General features: G+C 38.2%; 1 protein-coding gene across 1 annotated transcript in view; it reads left to right on the top strand.

Annotated features, from left to right (window-relative positions):
* Positions 1-2,824: 2,824 nt before the first annotated feature.
* Positions 2,825-19,741, top strand: part of LOC126869730 (palmitoleoyl-protein carboxylesterase NOTUM) — a 32,233-nt gene continuing 15,316 nt past the window's right edge. The window contains exon 1 of the mRNA XM_050626637.1: positions 2,825-4,416. Coding sequence (XP_050482594.1) covers positions 4,399-4,416 — 18 coding nt within the window. The 5' untranslated portion in view covers positions 2,825-4,398. The remainder of the gene's footprint in view (positions 4,417-19,741) is intronic.

The raw sequence follows: 19,741 nt of genomic DNA, 5'->3' as shown, positions 1-19,741 counted from the left end.
ATTGAATTAACAGGTTGTTTTAATCAATTTATGACGGAGCAATATATATTGCTTTAATTAATATTAACTTAAGCTAAAGATGTTTAAAAGAGACGATTTTACTGTTTTAGAGTAGGATAGACGGAAAAGATTTACTTAATTAAATTGAGCGAGCTGAAAAATTAAATTAATTTCTTTGCGAAGCAAATTACAAAGAAAGTAAAAAGAACTCAATGCATATTTAACTACGCACGCTAAAAGATCTAATCTGCAAGTAAAATTTTATTAAGAAAATAGTAGTACGTTTTGTTTGAAAGCATTGAATCAAACTTGACACAAATTACATCAAACTGGCGATAACATTTTATTGAGGATTAAAAGAACGATGTTTTTAGAATAACACGAGAAACTCACACTTTGAAAATCGAAACTTTTCTTGTACCTAAACCATCTCGATTCACTCTCTATCATAAAATAATCGATGCTTTCCAATAATCGGCAATCATTGAATAATCCGACGATCGATAATCCATTATAGTTACAAAAAATTCTTCTCAATTTCGTTGCTCCAATTACCATATTATAAAATATGAATAGAAAAAAAGCATCTGCCTATATAACACAAATGACACAAATGACATTTTTGACCTCCTAAATTGCTATGCGACGTTTGGTTCATAGGTTCCTCGAATCGGTGCGATCACCTCGGTGGAACAAGCAGATATCTAAGCGAGTATCGTGCAGCCTTCCCGGCAGGCAGGCAGCTTCTAGCTGCTAATGATCGCGGTGTACCGTAACGTGCTACACGATTTCAACGATAAACTACAGCGCACCCGGCAGCACCCGCGGCACCGCAAACCCGTTTTTCGAGCAATAGGCTTTTTCTACCCGATACGTCTCCCCCTTCGTTCACCGGCACAACCCCCGCCGCAGCTTCGATAAGGAGATTTAACGATATATAGATCACGTGAAAACGGCTTAGAAGGTAAGGAAGATCGAGCAGAATTTATGTTAAAATAATGTGAACGAATCTTATCACAATGTAACGATCTATCGATTGAACGAGATCTCACATTGCTCTAATAGAGATAATCTGCCAAAACAAACAACAATATAAACCACTGTTGATATTTTCGCAACTTGTTCATTTAATGAAAGGTCCACAACACATGGCCTCTCATAACGCAACAATAAATATATCGGGATCCTTCCGAAGGGTGGACCAAATTTCTCGTACAGGATGTTTATGCAGTTTTATATTTCTGTAGCCATAACTAAAGAGAAAGAGAAAGAGAAAGAGAGAGAGAGAAAGAGATTTTGCCTAATAAATACTATATATTCTTATCCTTATTCGGGTATTTGATTTATTTTTGCGTGCCACGAATGTCGTGTATGTTCTTTATCTTTTTTATCATTTTTGCACTTGTAAATTTCTATAATCTACCTATCATAAGATAATGATCGACTGTTTTATTATATAATTAGAGTAATAAGTTTGGAAAATATGGTCTCCTTATGCCGTTATTAGATTCAGAAAATTAACCTTTTGCACTCCTACGTCGAGTGTGACTCGACGTCAGTTTTTATCCCAGGAGCTCCTTTGTCGAATTCCACTCGACATTCTTTCCACCTTTTTTTTTTTTTATAAAACGTGCGAAAAGAAACCAGGATTGCATTCTGGAAATTATTTCAAGATATATCATACACTTAAAAATTACAAAATACAACAATAGTGTGAATAAAACTGGTATTTAAGTGAATTTCTTTCTTCCTTTATTTATGTAAATTGTCTTATTTTTTAGTTAAAGTAAATTCCAAATAAAACACTTAAAAGCGTTGGGAGCTGCTGGTAACGAAATTAAAATAAAATTCGGAGTGCAAAGTGTTGATGTCACGGAATCCGATAACGCGATTGCAGCGACATTGATAATATGAAAATTGTTTCTTGTGTTAATTTCGCCGATAATAAGAGGAAAAAGGAAGTTGAGCAAATTTTAGAAGAACTTATAAACTATCTCTTTTGAAAAGTTCCACTGTATAAAGGTGTGCAGGAGTGTAACAAAAATTTTCGCGGTACAAAGTGTCGAATAAGTGAAGATCTATCGAACTTTTCAGAAGATATTTAGAAGTACTTAAAATGCTAATGGTTAGCGGGATATTTTCTATAACGCAGATAGTTTCCTCTCCTTATAGTCTGTAATTCTGAAATATTGGATACAAGAGCGTATTCGTTAGGGAGTTACGAAAACTTACAAGTGAAGTGATGAAAGTTTACGTAACATTACGAAGAAAGGAGGACACTCCGAGGTAAATGAAGCAATCTAAATATGTACATGTATCGAACAACGTTACACTTAAACTTTTTTATCGAAGTATAAACATGTTACTCTTTTGTGGGCGGTACGTTTGCTTCATAATGCTACCACGTATTACTAAATAAGGTTCCAAAATGTAAATGGTCGAAAAATCAGTATAAAATCAGTATAAAATAAACTAATGTAATTCAACAAAATTTCACGAAACACTTTGTCTAAATAATTATACATGCACACTGTAACTTTATACCAAGTCAAGACGCAGAATGTTCACGACCATTCAAAGCTACTGTTTGTCTGCCTAGTTAAATCTTAACGACAAATCTATACTATTCTAAGGGCAACAATTACCATAGCGAAATTTCCTAATCAAAACAACCCTCCACGTGAAATCGTCTCCATCGCCCCTTCCTTATCCCTCTCCAGCCGATTCTCTGTGACTCGATGCCTTCCCCTGCCCTTCCGCGCCGACACTGTTGTCTGGTTACTTCGCGCGGTTTAACCTGGCCCGATTGTCAGTCAGTGCCAAGCTTCGATGGTGCAAGGAACCTCCAACCATTCGGAGTAGTATACCCGTACCTGAGAGTCACGTGAAGTCCTTGAAACTTACAATTAGATACCGCGTGGATCTTTCGATCTTCCAGCTTACGAGAACCACCCTCGTATGTGTTATCCAAACAACGGTGAACCGAAGTAGACTTAAATTTATCCGTCAAAGAGCAAATAGTGTCATAACAGGTATATTTAGAAAAATAAAATTGTCAACTCTTGGAAAAAAAGTATCCAGGAAGATTGAGGGTATCGAAGGTTGCGAAAGGACAGAATTTTTTACGAAAGGAATTTTGAAACTTTAAAGGGAGCAAATTATGTACACTGTGGTATGAAAGAATAAAAATTATTAACTGGTAGTAGACAGCATTGTATACAACATCCATTAATAAGTTACACGAGACAAAATTTCCCAGAATAATTCATAGTACATATCTACGAATGAACGAACCACCCTTTGAAAATAAAATATAGAAAAAGAATCTCCAAAAATCTACTTACCAAATAATATTTCCCGCCAATAGAAATTAACAAAAATATACTAAAAGTTATCCCAACGTCACCGTAAATTATCATCAAAATCCTATGACATTGCGAGGAACGATTGTGTCATCGTACATCTCCCATCTGTGCTGTCGATCAAATTCCCGTTTGGTGGAAAGCGTGGAGTTGAAATCTGAGGAATAAAGGGTACAATGGAGGTGGCGACGCGAAGGATCAAGGGATAAAAAGAGACGTAAGGATAGATGAAAAGGGACAGAAGGTTCCTCCCCTAAAAATCCCCCGTCAATTAATCTTCCCCCGGGTTGTGGTCTTCCGGGTCTGAAAAAGAGCGGCGCGGACGCAGCCGTCAAAGAAAACACCCACAACAAACAAGCGGCAAAAGAGCAAGAAGAGGCCGGCAGCAACAAAGCGGCCGACGAACAAGAAGAGAGGCAAACGGCGAACGAGAGAAAGGGTGAAGCGCGAAGAAGAGGAGGTGTCGGTCGCTGTTCCTCGGCCGTGGCCGGCACGTGCGCGCACCGACTCTCCTCGTGACTCGGAAGAAGGGCTCGGCCCGCAGGAAGGAACGAAGAAGGAGAAGAGAAGAGGAAGCGTGTGAAGCGAAAAGTGGCGGCAGTTCGCCGCGAACCGTCAACGAGGACGTGTATCGAGCAGAGACCGGTTCGAGCTGGAGCGTTTTCACGCGTTCTGCCACCACGTGGTCTTTGCACTCCGCTTCGACAGAAAACGAGCAAGTTTTTTCATTCATCTTTTCCAACAGTATTCTTTCGCATGGAACATATCATCGAGCGGATATACATTGACTCGTGTCGAATGTCACGTCGGACATCGATTATTATAGAGAGGAATCGAGGTTTTTGTCACGTTGATGACAGTATGACGAATTATCGTGGTGTTTTTGGCTTGTGAAGCATTGTCACGAGGAGAGATGCAGAGGGTGAAGATGATCGAAGGGTGATCGGGAAGTTGAGGTTGGTTTACTCTGGGAAGCTTCCTGAGTGGCATTGGAGTACTTACGATCGGCGAACACCCGGAACTAAGCAACGAGAAGATGAGAATGGAGCTGCAGGTGAGTTCGAAGCTTTCTCTTGATGCTTTTAACGCTTGTTTGAAAAGCGTAAGACGTCTTTTTTTTTTTTTTTTGACAGTTCATTGTGTTTTTGGAGTAATACGTTTTTTAAATCGTATAGAGGTGTTGTATTGTAGGGTCAAGAGTTAACTGCTATTTCTTACTGTAAGTATTTGATGAAACGTCCATGGAACTTCTTTAAAGTTAACGAGAAAGAAAAGTAAAACTCTTTGCAAAGATTTTCGTTGTAACAGAAACGAGGAACAATCTGAAAATATTAACGATAATTCTGATACTAAAATATCTCCAAATAATTTATCGATACGGAATAATAATACGACAAGCAACAATTTAAAAACGTATATTTTTCTTGTCTTAGATACATTCGTAATAATAAATATAGCACAAGAAACCATAAGCAACTTGTTTTATGCTTAATAATCATACGTTACATTATATGACGTTACGTTTATATATAGATTTTCTCGTACATGCAATAAAAGAGTTGAAAAAGATAATCTTGTTTATAATTGAACTATTATTATTTATACGCTTATGTGAGATTGAAAGAAGGCAAATTTCTATAAAATGTGCATAATATGCAAAAACATATCATGTATTCAAAGTAAAGCAAAAACTATATAAATAACATGTAATCAACAAATGTTATAAAGTCCATGAATACATGAACAAATCAAAAACGGTGGGAGAGTAATGAAGAGCAATGCGCGTTGTTAAGAAACAGTAGATTCCCATGGTGTCTCTATTTTATGCCAACGAAAGGGTTGGTGTGTATGTGTAAGCGTAAAACGGATAGCGGCAAGACAACCCGATTTTCTTCTAACGCTCTTTGATCATCTCCAGCTTTCATGGTCCCCTGTTGTACTTCTCCCTCCATTGTACACTCCAACCCGCCCCGATATCTGGTCAGGTCCTTTACCGAGTTTTAACTTTTAAGTACGATTTAACAAAAGCTTTTGAACCTCTGGCTTTCACGAAATTTCCGGCCATCCTGGGATTATTTGACTTTTGCCAGTGTGCCCCTAACCCTCTAAATACTTCTTTGTTTCGACCGCCCCCGCAATCCCTGACTTTTTTCTTTGCTTTCTTTTCGGTTGCAATCTGTTTGAAGTTGCTACTGTTACTTGGTATCACTTAATCGGATCGAGTTCCATGTTTCTTACATAATTTCTTGTGAATGATATTTAAAATAACAAAGTACTGCTGTGTTGGGAACTTAAGAGGACTATGATTTTAATTTTATTGTAGTTTTAATTATTGAATAAATGTTCCTTTAGTTATAAATGTTTAATGGTATTGTCCTTTTTAAAGGATATGATATATTATTTCAGAGGATTAATATAATTGATGAACATCATCTAGTAATATGGAAAAATATGTAAAATGTGCGAATTAAAGTGCTTGTCATGATACAATTATATAGTAGATGAAACAAGTTTCTTAAATTATGTAATACATTAAAACATAAATTTATATAAACATCGATAATGTTGTGATAAGAAAGATAAAATAGTAAAATGTATATCAGTGGTATTGGTTAACTTGATCTTTGACACCAATGGAAATATTGTTCCATTTTTGAAAATCCACGCCATTCACATCTAAATTTTTTCTGCGCTCAAAATTTAAAATTTATCAACCAAACTAGGAATGTTATAAATTGACAACAACGCAATTTTTTCCGAATAAAACACTGGATAAAAGCTTGGATTTCTCTGTCCATTATATGTCTTTTCGTATGTCTTCCACTTCAATGTGTTTGGTATACATTTTACTGGTTTAAAATTTATAGCTGATCAGTTTGGCCTCTGGCAGACTCAATTGTCAAACAGAATAAGAGCAAAATGTTGAGACCACGGTAGCCAGAGATATAAGATATCTTCGCAGCAGGCTAATTAAATTCAGAACACGCTGAAATTTCTTCCGCTAGATTTAAGAGCGAAGAGCCCTCGAGATTGTTGGACTTCCTCGAGTCCGACGTTGAAGTTCCAACCGGGGGCGGCACATGCGTCTGGAACGAGACCGCACGCGATCCTCGAACACATAATAAATCACGCTCGCGAATCGAGACGCATGCGACAAACCGCGAGAACGAACGACTCGCCTAAATTTATGGCTGTTCTTTGCCCATGCCCATGGGATGCACGCTGGTGTCTTTGGTTGTGCCATTGGATACGTGGCGCCAAAACTCTACCATCCTCTCCACTTTCTTCCTTTTTTATCCCTCGATTAATTACGTTCAGATTCCACGAGCCGTCCAATGCTCGTGACATTTCGTTGCGCCTCAAAGGGGCAAGACATTGTAATTTATTGCGAACGTGGCTGTCGACTTGAGGAGAGAACTTTGCTACTTCCGTGAAATCTTCTCGGGGGGATTAAGTGGATAGAGGTCGCAACTTGAGGAATGGTTCGTCCCTGGTTGTTTAGAGAACTGAGTTCTCGCGTAATTTATGGGACAATAATATTAGGACATTGAGCTGGTACATGTTGGAGTTTGTATTATACATTTGTCTGCTGTAATTATGTGTCAAATATGGTAATCAGGAGACTTGCAAATTAGAAAATTCACTAGTGAAGATTTCACCAATGATATTAGTTAAATTGTGCGCAAGAGGACCGCTGGTTTGATTTAAAATTCTTTATCTATGTATTTTGAACTTTTTACTTGTATTAGGAAAAGTAATCTTGATAATGGAATTTTATAATTATTTATATTTAAATTGTCACTGAGTCGTTCTTCTCTGTTACCAATGGTTCCAGAATCGGCAAATTTTCGTTTTAATGATTGCGCTACTAAAGCACGTCGGGTTATTTGATCTCAAGGGAAATCATCTGCTCAGTATCAAGTTTCGAACACTCGTTCAATGAACAGAAAAATCTGCTTTGAACGAGAAAACATGCGTCATCCGGTAAAAGAATTTCTTACCGAGCTTTGAAGTCTAATCTTCAGATCTTTGACCCGTCTTTAAACGAAGATCGTTCGTTTAAAGCGAAAAATCCGAAACATCGTTCGTCGATAATCGTTTAAAAATTACCCGATCGACATTAAACTTCAAAATCTCACCCCTAAATTTTATCCGATCCTCGCTGTATCGACTACTATGTCTTATTTTATATGCTTTTGTATATCATACGCATCCCTGTGTATCATTACTAGACTGAGAATATCTATACCAATATTTTTATAAACATTCTCAAGGAAATGGAATCAAAGCAGAAATCATTTTATCTGTTAAATGTTATAACGAGTTCTCTATTTTCTACATTTTCTGTATTCTTGCATTTTATTCTGTGCATCTTTGCGCCTTTAAATTTTTCATAAATTCATAAAAAGCTGCATTCTAATAATTACACTCTTCAATTCTCCACATGTGCATAAAAATCCGCGCTCTAGCAATGATCTTCCCAATCGATCTCAAATTGACGAAATTCCCGCTGCATCGTATCCAAGATACCTGAAAAAGAGAATCTGCAATCTGGTTGGTGCGCGACGCGTGTCTCCCAAAATAGGGGATCGAAAACGCTCGCGAGAAACAAAAGGAAGTCGAGAAGGAGGACTCCGCGGCACCTGCTAAAGGAGGCAAGGTTAATGGCACGCGATGTTTGCTCGGATATCCTTTGGCACTGTGTTCCAGCCCCGTTAATGAGTCTAAATTGATTTCGAGCAGTGCATGACCGACATCAAAGGGTAGACGTGCAACAAGTACAACTCCGACGAGAGAAAGAGCCGAAAGGCAGAGATTACAGTTTAAGCATGTTTACATCGAGATTTCGTTTGTGATTTCGCGCGCCATGCATAGTCTTTACATCGATTCTCCCCTTTCTCTGACTCGCCCATTGCGACTGCTTTCTCGTTTCCTCCGCTCGTTAAGCCCTTCTATCTCTTATTTATTCGCCTTTCCACTGCATTTGCGTCGGAACGTTTTGTTTCGATTCGCCAAAGCTGGATTTTCGGTTAGATTTGCGGTTGAATCTCCATGTGTCTTTTCGGTTAGCTCGCAGAAAGATGCTCTATCGCTGTTGTAGCGTTTTGTACGTTTCGGTGAATTGTCGAAAAGTGTTTCTACTCTGAATTCATTTTCTAACAATAAGAGTTTGATTTGAGAATTTTAGTCGATCAAAGAAATTCCGGTGGCTGTTTTGTTAATCCTTGACTGATATTGATTGCTTTATCAACCGTTACAGTGAAATGGGAATGGGTTAAGTTAAATGAAACTCTAAGGTATCTCGAAATTTAAACTTAAAATATGGTCTTACAAGTTATGGCGTTAAGATTTGACTTAATAGAGGATTATAAGGATTATTTAATATCGCGTATTATCGAATAGCATAGTTATAAAAATATTTGTTCTGTTAGGAGTATTCCAAAATCCTACGGTGCAACTAAAAATAAACTTTCAATGCTTTTTAATGTAATGGGTCGATCAAAAAGATCTGTCATTTTCGTTGTTTGCATAGAAATAAATATATTGTTTAACCGAAGTTTCTAGTAATTAGTCTTCAGTATAATATTAACCGTTACCTATGATTATTTTCTATTTATCGGATAGTTCATTTATTTCATTGCGGTTGAATTTTATAGCTTTTTTATTTTTGTTAGGATATTCTTTCAACACACAGTATCGAATATTTTTTCTGTCAGAAAGTTCCATAAAGATGAAAACAAACCATCAATCTACCTAAAAAAAAGGCCGTAAAAGCTGTCGTTTCGGATTTTTCTGTCTGACATTTATAAAAAAATACAACGTCCAAGATACTTTGTTATTGAATGATTTATCGATCAAATTTTTGATAGTTCAAATATATTTGGTTGAGACACATAATATACTTAATATGATTTTATTCCCAGCAATGGAAGAAAAGTGGAAAATATTAAAAGAAGCGTACGTTATAAATTACGTAGGCTTATTACATTTCATAGCAATAATTACCGATCTTAATTACGTAAAGGTACGTTTTTAACTCATTACATCAGCGTATACCTCCGTTATCTAGATCTGCTTCCATTACTATGTTTCAAATTAAAGAACACCGACGAAACAAATTACAGTCTCGCGATTGTAATCGTATGAATCACTGATTAATTCATTCGATTATATTCTCGACAGAAAACGTTCTCTCTCCTCGAGCTTTACTCCTACCGAAGAATTAACTTGTAGTCTGCGAAACTCGTAATACTCTCATTCTCAGTAGATATATTCATATTGTTCGATTGCTTGGCATAACTTATTGGGTTTAAAACATCTCCGGTTTTCGCAACGAACTCTCACTGGTTCCGCGTGTCTTTCCACATTCAACCGAATGTCCGGAATGTCCTGAATACCGAGTCATTGTCTGGTTGTAAGACGGTGAATTAGCACGTTTTTCCAAGCCGGCAGATTGCTGCAGCCGGAATGTGAACGTCAAAAATGGGAGCAACGGTGTTAGATAGGCTCGCAAAGAATTCTAACTGTATGCTTTACGAGAAACGCGCAGATTGTTTCCAAACAAGAGGACTTTGTATTTAATACTTGAAAAAAGGTAGAAGAAGAAACGAGTAAAAATAGTAAGGAAATAAATGGAAAGAAGTAAATAAAAAAAGATTCTTAAAAAATTGAGTAATTTGTAGTAGAGCTTTGTTTATGTGAGCTCCATCTATGTGAAGGGAAGTTAAGTTAGTGTCTGACTAAATGAACTTCTGGTTCCTACTTGTTGATTGAAACGGTTTGCTCGAACAAGAATTCTTACGACGGGCTTTTATCAGCTACATAAATTACTTGACTCCTAGCAGATTCGTATAAATGGATCCATTGTAAAAATGTTAAATAAAACTAAAATAACTTCGAATTAAAGAAACAAATATTGAATTAAACTCAATTATCAATAAAATGACGATTATGAAAATCAAGGCTTCCGGGGTAAAATCCATAAAACCTTGAAAAGGTATAGCATGTGTTTCAACGTTATTCAGTACCAATGTATATCGTTCAGCCCTTAATGAAGCTACAGTTAAGCGAGCGAAAGGCGGAAGTCTCCTAAGGAAACTACAAAAGTAAACAAAGAACAAAGTATGCAAGAGTTTAAGGCATCGCACTAAAAGCTTCATTGAAATTGAAAACTCAATGCCAGAAAGCAAACCTTCAATACCACTTCTCAAATACAACTTCCAAACTTTCCAAAATCCTTAACACGATTCTATATAGCACCCCTATCCTATAGAGACACATAGAACGTGGTCCTGGGGCAACGAGAAACCTTCTGGATCGCATCGTTTATGCTTGGCTACCGAAGCTCGTCCAACTCGAGGTCTACCTGGTGCATAGCCTCTGGCTAGGAATTAGCACACGTCCACGTTGATGTTTAGTTTAGACGGGGCAGCTTGTCTAGTTCGTTACACTTTAAGAGGACTCGACGAACCCGAATCAACAACGACCCCATGACGACTCTTCCTCAACGACGACGGCGACGGCGGCGGCAATGACGACAACGACGTTGGTACCTGACGTAGAATTGGACGAGGATAACGATGACGACAACGACGACGCTTCTGCCGTGGGGCGGTGAGCAATTAGCGACACAGCGCGGCGAGATCAGAGACTGAGGGCGGGGTGGGGAGCGGCGGCCTAATTACACACGGTACCGACCGACTTCAAAGGAGCCGACAGTCTCTCCTCCGAGCCATCCCCTCCGAACGGCGGGCCCAAGAACAACGCTCCTCTTCCTCGTATACCCCACAGCCCAGCCAGCCGTCGGCGACGCTGACCTGACTAGCCCCCGATGCTCCCTTTCTCTTTTTTCCTTTCCGCCTTTCTCTTTCTTCCTTTCTGTCGTCTCTTCCTTGTTAGTTGCTTGCTCGTGCTTCGTTTTCCAATGATCACGTGCACTGAGATCAACACTACAGGTACTCTGTCTGCTAGATACCATTACTACCCTATCAACTATCAATTTTTGACTGGTTGATCGAGTTTATGAAGAGAACGGTGGTAAAAGGTTCTAGTTTACGTTTAGAGGGAAATTTGGGAAATATTTGCATGGTAGAATTTCATTCATACGAACCAGGTGTTAGTTAATATCCGGTTAACTGAGCTTTTGCCGATTGAATCTGCTTATTTGAACATGAGTACTTACTATGTAAACTTAATGTAATAGTTAATGGGGAAAACGAGTGGACATCGTATGAATAGTAATTATATGGATGTTTATGAGTTCTATTTACAACAGACTATCGCAGTATATCTGTGACTAATTAAAAAATAATCTGGTAGATCAGCGAATAAAAATGAAGCAGTAGATATGACGAAATAAAGATGAATTCTTCAGTGAGAAAAATTCGAATTTTTTAAAATTTCATACCTTTTTTTTGGACTACTGAACAGATTGTTCTACTGTATTTTCCGTATCACCATTATACTTTACAAATCTTAATCATAAAATATATATAAAATTATAAAAATAGTATATTTTACAAACAACGTTTACTACGTCTCGTTTACTATTCATATAAAATCTAGATCATCACGTATTATCATATTATAGTAAACAAAAATATACATTGTAGCTACTTGTTCCTTTTGGTATCATTATTAACCTATTGATAGTCAATGTAAAATTTTTAATTAATCATTCTGTGGATCGAGTGAAACACAGAGGGTTCCGGTTTCCGGTTAGACGATGAAAAGTGTGACACGGGCGGATTTTTCTGGGCCAATAGACGATTTATTCGCGTCACCGGACTCGGAGCAGAGTGCTGTTGCGTGGCGAGCGCCGCTTTATGCAAGACGTAATTGATGGTTCTCGGTTCGTTATGTAAGCACCATGGTAGTCGGGACAATGACGCCAGGATGAAATCGCGGGTCTTGCTTCCTGGTAGGATACGTCGATCCTGCGGTTGATATATATTTGCTTGGTGCTATATAGCCATACCTACATATATATATATATATAGGTTGTTTTGATGATGTATATTTGTTTTATAGATGACTTGGTGATTTTTGGGGGTGGTTTTGATTAAGATTGATTTGTGTTCATATGAAAAATGTTGCTCCTATATTTAATTCTTAACTCAATTAACTCAAATCGTAAGCTTGTTCAGAAATGTACCGTAGTAACTATGATTGACGAAAGGTGTTCATCTAGTAAACTCCTGATTTAATTTTCTTCTTTTTTCGAATATTCCCAAGTCTTTGTAAAATTTCACTCCATTTCTCAAATCTTCCTAATACGATAAATATTTTTATATTTTCACGAACCTAATCCAAAGCATCTCTAAAAGAAAATACTACTTTTTCTCGATAAATTCGTCTCACCAATAACCTTCAAAAATTAAATCTCACCGAACGAACTTCATTACAACCACCTGAAACGTAAACCGTGAAACCAACGAAGCACGAGTGCGAGTGTAATCCAGTCTTGGAGTCGGAGCATCGGAGTTCCGTGTCCAGCGAGGGAATCCCAAATCTTCGTTGGACACGCGAGTAGGCACGCGTCGTTCGCAGGAAATCGGCGTTCGTCGCTAGAACAGCAAGCCATACGTGGACCATCCTCCTCTACTTATTTGCTGCATTCGTTCGTCTTTCTCGACATGTTCCTCTTCTTTTCTCCCTTGAACTGTCGGTTTGTCCCAGCGCTGGTTTGCGGGACCAGAGCCATGCGCGCGGAGTCGTCGTGGCCGCAAGTCATCAGTCAAGTCTTTGAGGTCGGCTTGAAGCTCTCTCGGGGCCCGCAGAAAAAGGCCTTTTGCCGATCTGCCTTGGCGGTGAGATCAAACGCTCCTCCTTCTCTGTCCTTCTTGTTCGCCTCTGTTCCTCTTTGTTCCGCGTACTCGGTGAACTGACTGTGCGCCACAGACCGATATACACGGGTGTACGAACAACGAGCGGGCCACGAATGGACGAAGAAAGAGAGTTAAGATAGGGCGGGGGTGGTAGACGGTGGTGCACAGTGACGGGCCCATCGAAGCACAAAGGGAGATTTGATACACTTGGAAGCAAGGGGATGGTAAATATTAGGACGTCCCATAAACAGTATGGTTTTCTTGAGGATCATTGAATAGATGCACATTTGTAGATATTGCTCCTCAAATAAAGCTTTACTGAGGATGATAAAGGTTTCTCGAGGATAAAACTAAATGGGTTTTAAGGAGAAAGGAAAATTAGGAAGGGAAAGAGTGAAAGATAGAATGTGTATGTGGATATGGAAAAGATGAATTCAGAAAGTGAAAGTTTGATGAGGCAGGAATGGATGAGAAACGAAGGTGAGATTCAGAATTGGTGAATTTAATGAGGGAGAAAGGGAGGCTGATAGAGGGCAAAGGATTGAAGGTTTGACAGAAGATGCTGAGGATTGAAAGATACAGAAAAGAAAAAGGATTAGGTGGAGGATTCGTGGATTTGATAAGGGTCGAAGGAGATACAGGATGTAACAGGTTGAAGGTTTGACAGAATAAAGAAGAGGGATAGTAGATAGATGATAGAAGGCAAAGATAAAAGTCATAAAAAGATAAAAATCAAGGAGTACTAAATCAGAAGGATTAACTTGAAACTAGAAAAAGAGCAACAGTAGGTATATTTCAGTCGATCGAATCGTTAACCAAAAAAATAGATACAAAGGGATAATATAGAGAACGAAGTCTTTTACCTTTTATCGTAATGGAAAAACAGTGATATATATATATATATATATATATATATATATATATATATATATATATATATATATATAATAAATGTTTTAAAGAAATGACAAAAAATTTATATCATCTTTAGAGAAGCATATATATGTACAATAACGTTAGAAAAAATTTGCGTGAAAAATTATATGCTCTATAGGTATGTACAAAGAAGGTTACAGATATACGACGAACGATAAAAATGGTTAAATAAACAAATAGACAAGAAAATGATCGAAATAGAAAGGAAATGATCCTAAGAGGGAAGTAAGAGGAAAGCGGCAAGAAGGAAACGAGTAGCGAACAAAGAAGGAAGAGGGAACCGATAGAAAGAATCAAAGGAAGCGACTGGTCAGAAAAGCGGTAGTGACGCTGTCTTTGAGGAAGTAAAAAGAGACGAACGGCTGAATAAATACGCGTGCCCTCGCTAACCGTTTGCAAATTTGTTGAGGCGCCCCCTCAAAAGCCCTTTGACTCGATGTAGCTCTGGAGAATCGCTTCTGCTTCTCTGTGACGATGAACCTGCTAAATCGAGGCGAAGATTCACTTCGAAATTCGACAAATTGTTTATCACTCTTTGAGTAAAAGCGAACGAAAAATTTCGGAAATAATTGGAACATCGCGGGACACCTGCAACTAATTATACAGAAATGTAATATAGAAATATTGAAAATTTAACCACAAAATTATGAAAAGCACAAAGTGCTTAACATTCTATGCTAAGATCTTTTAAAAAAATCATCGTGCGAAGCGAAATGAACCCTACAATTTTGGATAACCATTCTCTCAAAAACTTAGCCACGAATCAATAAAAACGAAAAATCCTCTAAACAAATCGGCATTCAAACTAAAATATAATTTCACAACGCTCCTATTTACGTATATATGTAGTTGGATGATATAGGTCGATCTATACGAATCAAATAAGGATTTCGTTTTTGGAGAGCGGTAAAGTCGAACAGGCAGGACTATTAGGTCCCCGGAGGCTCTGTGTCCACGTTACAAAAGGCTACAGCGAAACTTCGTCACGGAGCAACTATGAATCGCATTATCGATTTGTACGGCGGAGCGCTGATCAACGCCAAGAGAACCTTTGAAGTACGCCGAAGTTTGTAGGGGCTTCCGGAAAGCGTAAGGATGCAGCAAAAGGATCCGCGTACGGACCGAGCACGCGTGAAGAATGTCCGTGAGCGGGGGAACGGAGAGGGAACACAAAACAAGGAGAGAGATAGGTCATCGAAATAAGCCCCCGTAAAATGATTGGCCTACGCAACTGCTACTACGTTGGGTTCGATTTCATCTAACTCGCCTCGCGGCCACGTTCGATGCCTCTTTGTTCCACGTCGTTTTCGTAACACAACGTTGGGAAACTGACGTGCTGTCCATTTTTCAGTAGGATTTAAATTACGGCACGGTAAGTCAGGAAAGTCTTCGTATATCTTATAACAGGGTTATTTTTATTATCCTTCCTAAGGATAGCAGTCCAAGTAGGATGTCGGGTCTGTATAACTTGAGACGGTAGAATTTAATAGACACTATTAAAATACGGATGGAGTTTAAATGTTTGGTTTAGTATAATTTTATTACCTTCTGTATATTTCGTGCTCCGTACGAATAAGTATTCAAAGAAAAAAAAGGTATCTGAAGAGATACAAACAAGAAAAAGAAGCGAGGAGAACAGCAGAGATAAAATATATTTAAACAAATTTCACTGCAAAGATGTACAATGTACAAGATGTACAATGTAGAACGTACAAATAATGAGTTCAAGTAATTTTATCGCGAAAATTTTTATTTTTTTTTTTTTTTATTCTTCAAATATACGAAGATATTTATGAATGACTATATATTAGTACGTATCTCGTTTATTAATACGAATAAAACTATCAAAGAAACATGCAGAAGTCAATATCGAACAATTTCGTAACAATTGGTACTCTTCTTGGTAACAATTGGTCGTGCGAAACAACTTTGTTATACGTAACGAATCTTACTTATCAAAAACGGCAATAAAATTTCTATCTAAAATCTAAATTTAAATTAATATCCAAGTTGAAATTGAATTTCTTCGTAGAATAAACTTCAAACGCAACTCTTCTAAGGGGAGTTTTGATTTCAAATCCGCCTGGTAGTCACACGCAAACGCGAAGGGAAGCCTATGTGCGTACTACTCGAGGAAAGAGAAGGTCCCGCGTTCGCAAAAACGTCATTTCCGCTGCGGTCGATTCCTCAAACGACCGGCGATAATCGATCCTCCGTTTCGCCTCCGAATCAAGGCCATCGTCGTCGGACGGTTCTCCTTCTGTTCGCGATTTTTCCGACTCTCGTTTATTACCGGCTACGAGCAACCGGCCGGAGGAATAACGACAGAAAAAGCAAGAAGACCGAGCTGGAGGAAGGGGCAGAGACGAGCAAAAGGATGTAAGAGTGCGAACGTGTATATACGCTAGGCTTGCCGCCAACTGGTATAAAGAGGAAGGGAGAAGGAATTGTGGAAAGTGGATGAGAAACGAAGAGGAAGACGGTGGAAGATTTTTGCCAAGGAAGAAAAACAGAATCCGGCGCGGTTGGCGGCGCGAGAGTTAGCAAGAACGCGGTGTAGGCGGCACATCAAAGGCGCACCTCGGGCGTGAACGAGCGAGCGGGCACGCGGCTCAAGTAGAGAGCGGAAGACACCGCCACCAATCCTACCACCATCCAATATATTTACTCCGATGGACCACCGCTACCATTGCCATCACGGCCACTAGCACCGCTAGCAGTGGCCGAGCCAGCGCCACCAATGCCACCACCATCCTCTACCACCGTAACCGACAGTCACGACCACCGTGCAATCACCACACGCTCCCGATTACTTTGCACACTATTAGTACCCGATAGGTTTCTTCTGTGCACCATAGTCTTTATATTTTTATGAACCTTATCTTGATTTTTGGTAAGCGGATGGAACACTAGTGTGGGGTGTGAAGACATCATATTGGGGAAGTAAGAATTGATGATGTAAAGAGGAATTCATATTATATTTATATTATTGATACAATATCGACAATTATATACAATATTGACAGTTGTATCGACGATATGTATTGATCCTTTCAGTTGAAAACTTTGAAATATTGGCAATATATTTTGATAGTTTGAAGGCACCCTAACGGCGTAATGTACTTTTCCATAATCAGCAACGTAGAAGAATTATATCAGAAAAGACGAAATATGTACTAGTGAAATAATTAGAACACAATCGGGAATTTTATGATACGGAAGTAACAAGTGCATATAGATAGAAGTGGAGGAGACATTAAAAAAAATCTCTATGTAGAATCAGATATATATTATCGTAGAAAAGAAGAGATAAGGTAATTCATTGCTTTCCTGCAACATAATAACATTCACAGTGAAACCTTTCAATTACTAAGGTTCAAATAAGAATTTCCTAAAAGTATTTTATTATTCTTGTCGAAGACATATAATTCCTATTTCTGTATCTCTTAAATTAAAGATGCAATCTTATAGGCTAATATTACTCCGGGTTATGCATTGGCGACTTAATTATCGATGTTGCTCAAAGGATCGAGAAGCTGAGTATACATCTCCAAAAAGGAGAAGACAATCGATCGAATCACGAGCTAAGCCAATTAGCGCATCTAGGTCGATGGCACAATAGCACAGAGAAATCTTCGTAGAATATAAATGTCCTCGCGATTACGCGGCATAATGAACCATGAAGCGCGTTAGAGAAACGCATCGAGAATCGTGAGCGACTCAAAGACTGCCTGCTTAACATACAGATCTTATCTGGAATGAGAGAGAGAGAAAGAGAAGAAAGGAGGACAATTCTGTGAACGCTTTATATTTCGTCTTTCTCGGGACGTTGTTGAGATTTTGGTAATTTCGGCAATTTCCTGCGGCCGGAAATCGCGACAGCCGCTGCGGTTTCGCAGCATGAAACACCCTTTGAGCTGCGGCTCGTGCAAATTGCGGCTTTAAAGCGCACCGAGTGGTCATTGCGTACAAAGTAATCATCGTCATTGCGTCCCGTAGAAAAATACTGCGATCGCAGCTTGTAATTTCGCGCGATTTCTTTGGCACATTTTTCAACTGCCACGAAATCGCGGATGGCGCTGGCTACTTCGGAGGAATCGTTTCGTCTTCATCCATTCAGAAGAACTTAATACGATCGAGAATGTAGAATTGTTCTTTACGAATCTATTTTCCTTTAGATTTTTGTTTTACTTTAGAACGAGCACGATGGTCGTTGTAATTTGTTCAAAAAAAGAGAAGCGAAGAAGAAATAATGAATAATAGAATATAAAGTTTTATATAATATAATATGATATATAATATAACAAAGTTTTATAATAATAATTATATATCCCCATTTATTACACACAAATATATTACGTACTTATCGTGGTAACAAGAATTTGTGTGATCGAAGACCAAGCGAATATTTACGCCACAATATCGATATCGATATCGAATAAAGAGCGATTCGGAGAATGTTTTATAATAATTTTTATATATCCCCATTTATTACACACAAATATACTACGTACTTATCGTGGTAACAAGAATTTGTGTGATCGAAGACCAAGCGAATATTTACGCCACAATATCGATATCGAATAAAGAGCGATTCGGAGAATGCACGAGTAAATTAATTATACAATGCACGGTGGTGCCACGAAGAAACTTGGCTGCACGTTGTAAGAATGTGTATTATGCATGTGAGATCTACAATAGCATAGTATAATTATGAATAACAATTATGAATTGGTGCGAATTACTGAGAATTACACGAAACTTTTTGAAAACTGTTATTGTTACTTTATTATTAAGTACAGTTTCGATTACTTTATTTTACATTCAATGAGCAAAGATCTCTCTGTAACCCACCATTTCTACAGAAATGCAAACATTTTCACAACAAAAACAAATTCCGTAACGAACACGCAGCTCTCTAATATGTCCGAACAAAAAGCCTCTTTCTCCTTAAACTTTAACTTATAAGCGTACATTTACGGAGCACCACCTGCTCTGTTGACTATCGCGTATCATTAAACCGCTGTACGCTGTATTCTTTCTTGAACACCCTCCATTTACTCCATCAGCTTCAAACGGCCACGCCATTAAACGAACCTAAATGTCTTGCACAATCCCTTAATTGCACCGATATCCTTCCATCTTTCGAATCTGCGCTGTTCGCGATTGCAATCACAACCGGAATAGTACCGAGTTATTCCGGAAAGGGATAAAAAGAAAAGCGACGTATTTTCGCGATAAATCCGAAGATTTCTTCGTTCGATATCGTTTTCAAAATATAATTAATCGTCACAATCGAATTTCTCAGAGCTCGATAATTAGCGTGTAGCTTCGATCGGGAATAGATAAAAATGCAATCGCGAATGAGCAGTTGAATGGAACAATGGTATTGCATCTTATTGTATTTTCGAACCATCATATTATTATTATTATTTATGATAAATAGATAAATATTATTCATAATATGGTAGATATCTTTCTGACAGTCACTTGACTAGCGTGTAGACGTAAATTATTACGAATAACCGTGTATATTCAGATCATTTATTAATACCAAGAAGTCGATCGAAGAAATATGGAACAATTAATATCCAATTTTTCTTTTATCACTAAAAG

The sequence above is a fragment of the Bombus huntii genome, chromosome 9, assembly GCF_024542735.1.
Source record: "Bombus huntii isolate Logan2020A chromosome 9, iyBomHunt1.1, whole genome shotgun sequence".
Lineage (NCBI taxonomy): Eukaryota > Metazoa > Arthropoda > Insecta > Hymenoptera > Apidae > Bombus > Bombus huntii.
The sequence above is the reverse complement of the archived record's forward strand: the minus strand, read 5'-3'. Positions and strand labels throughout refer to the sequence as shown.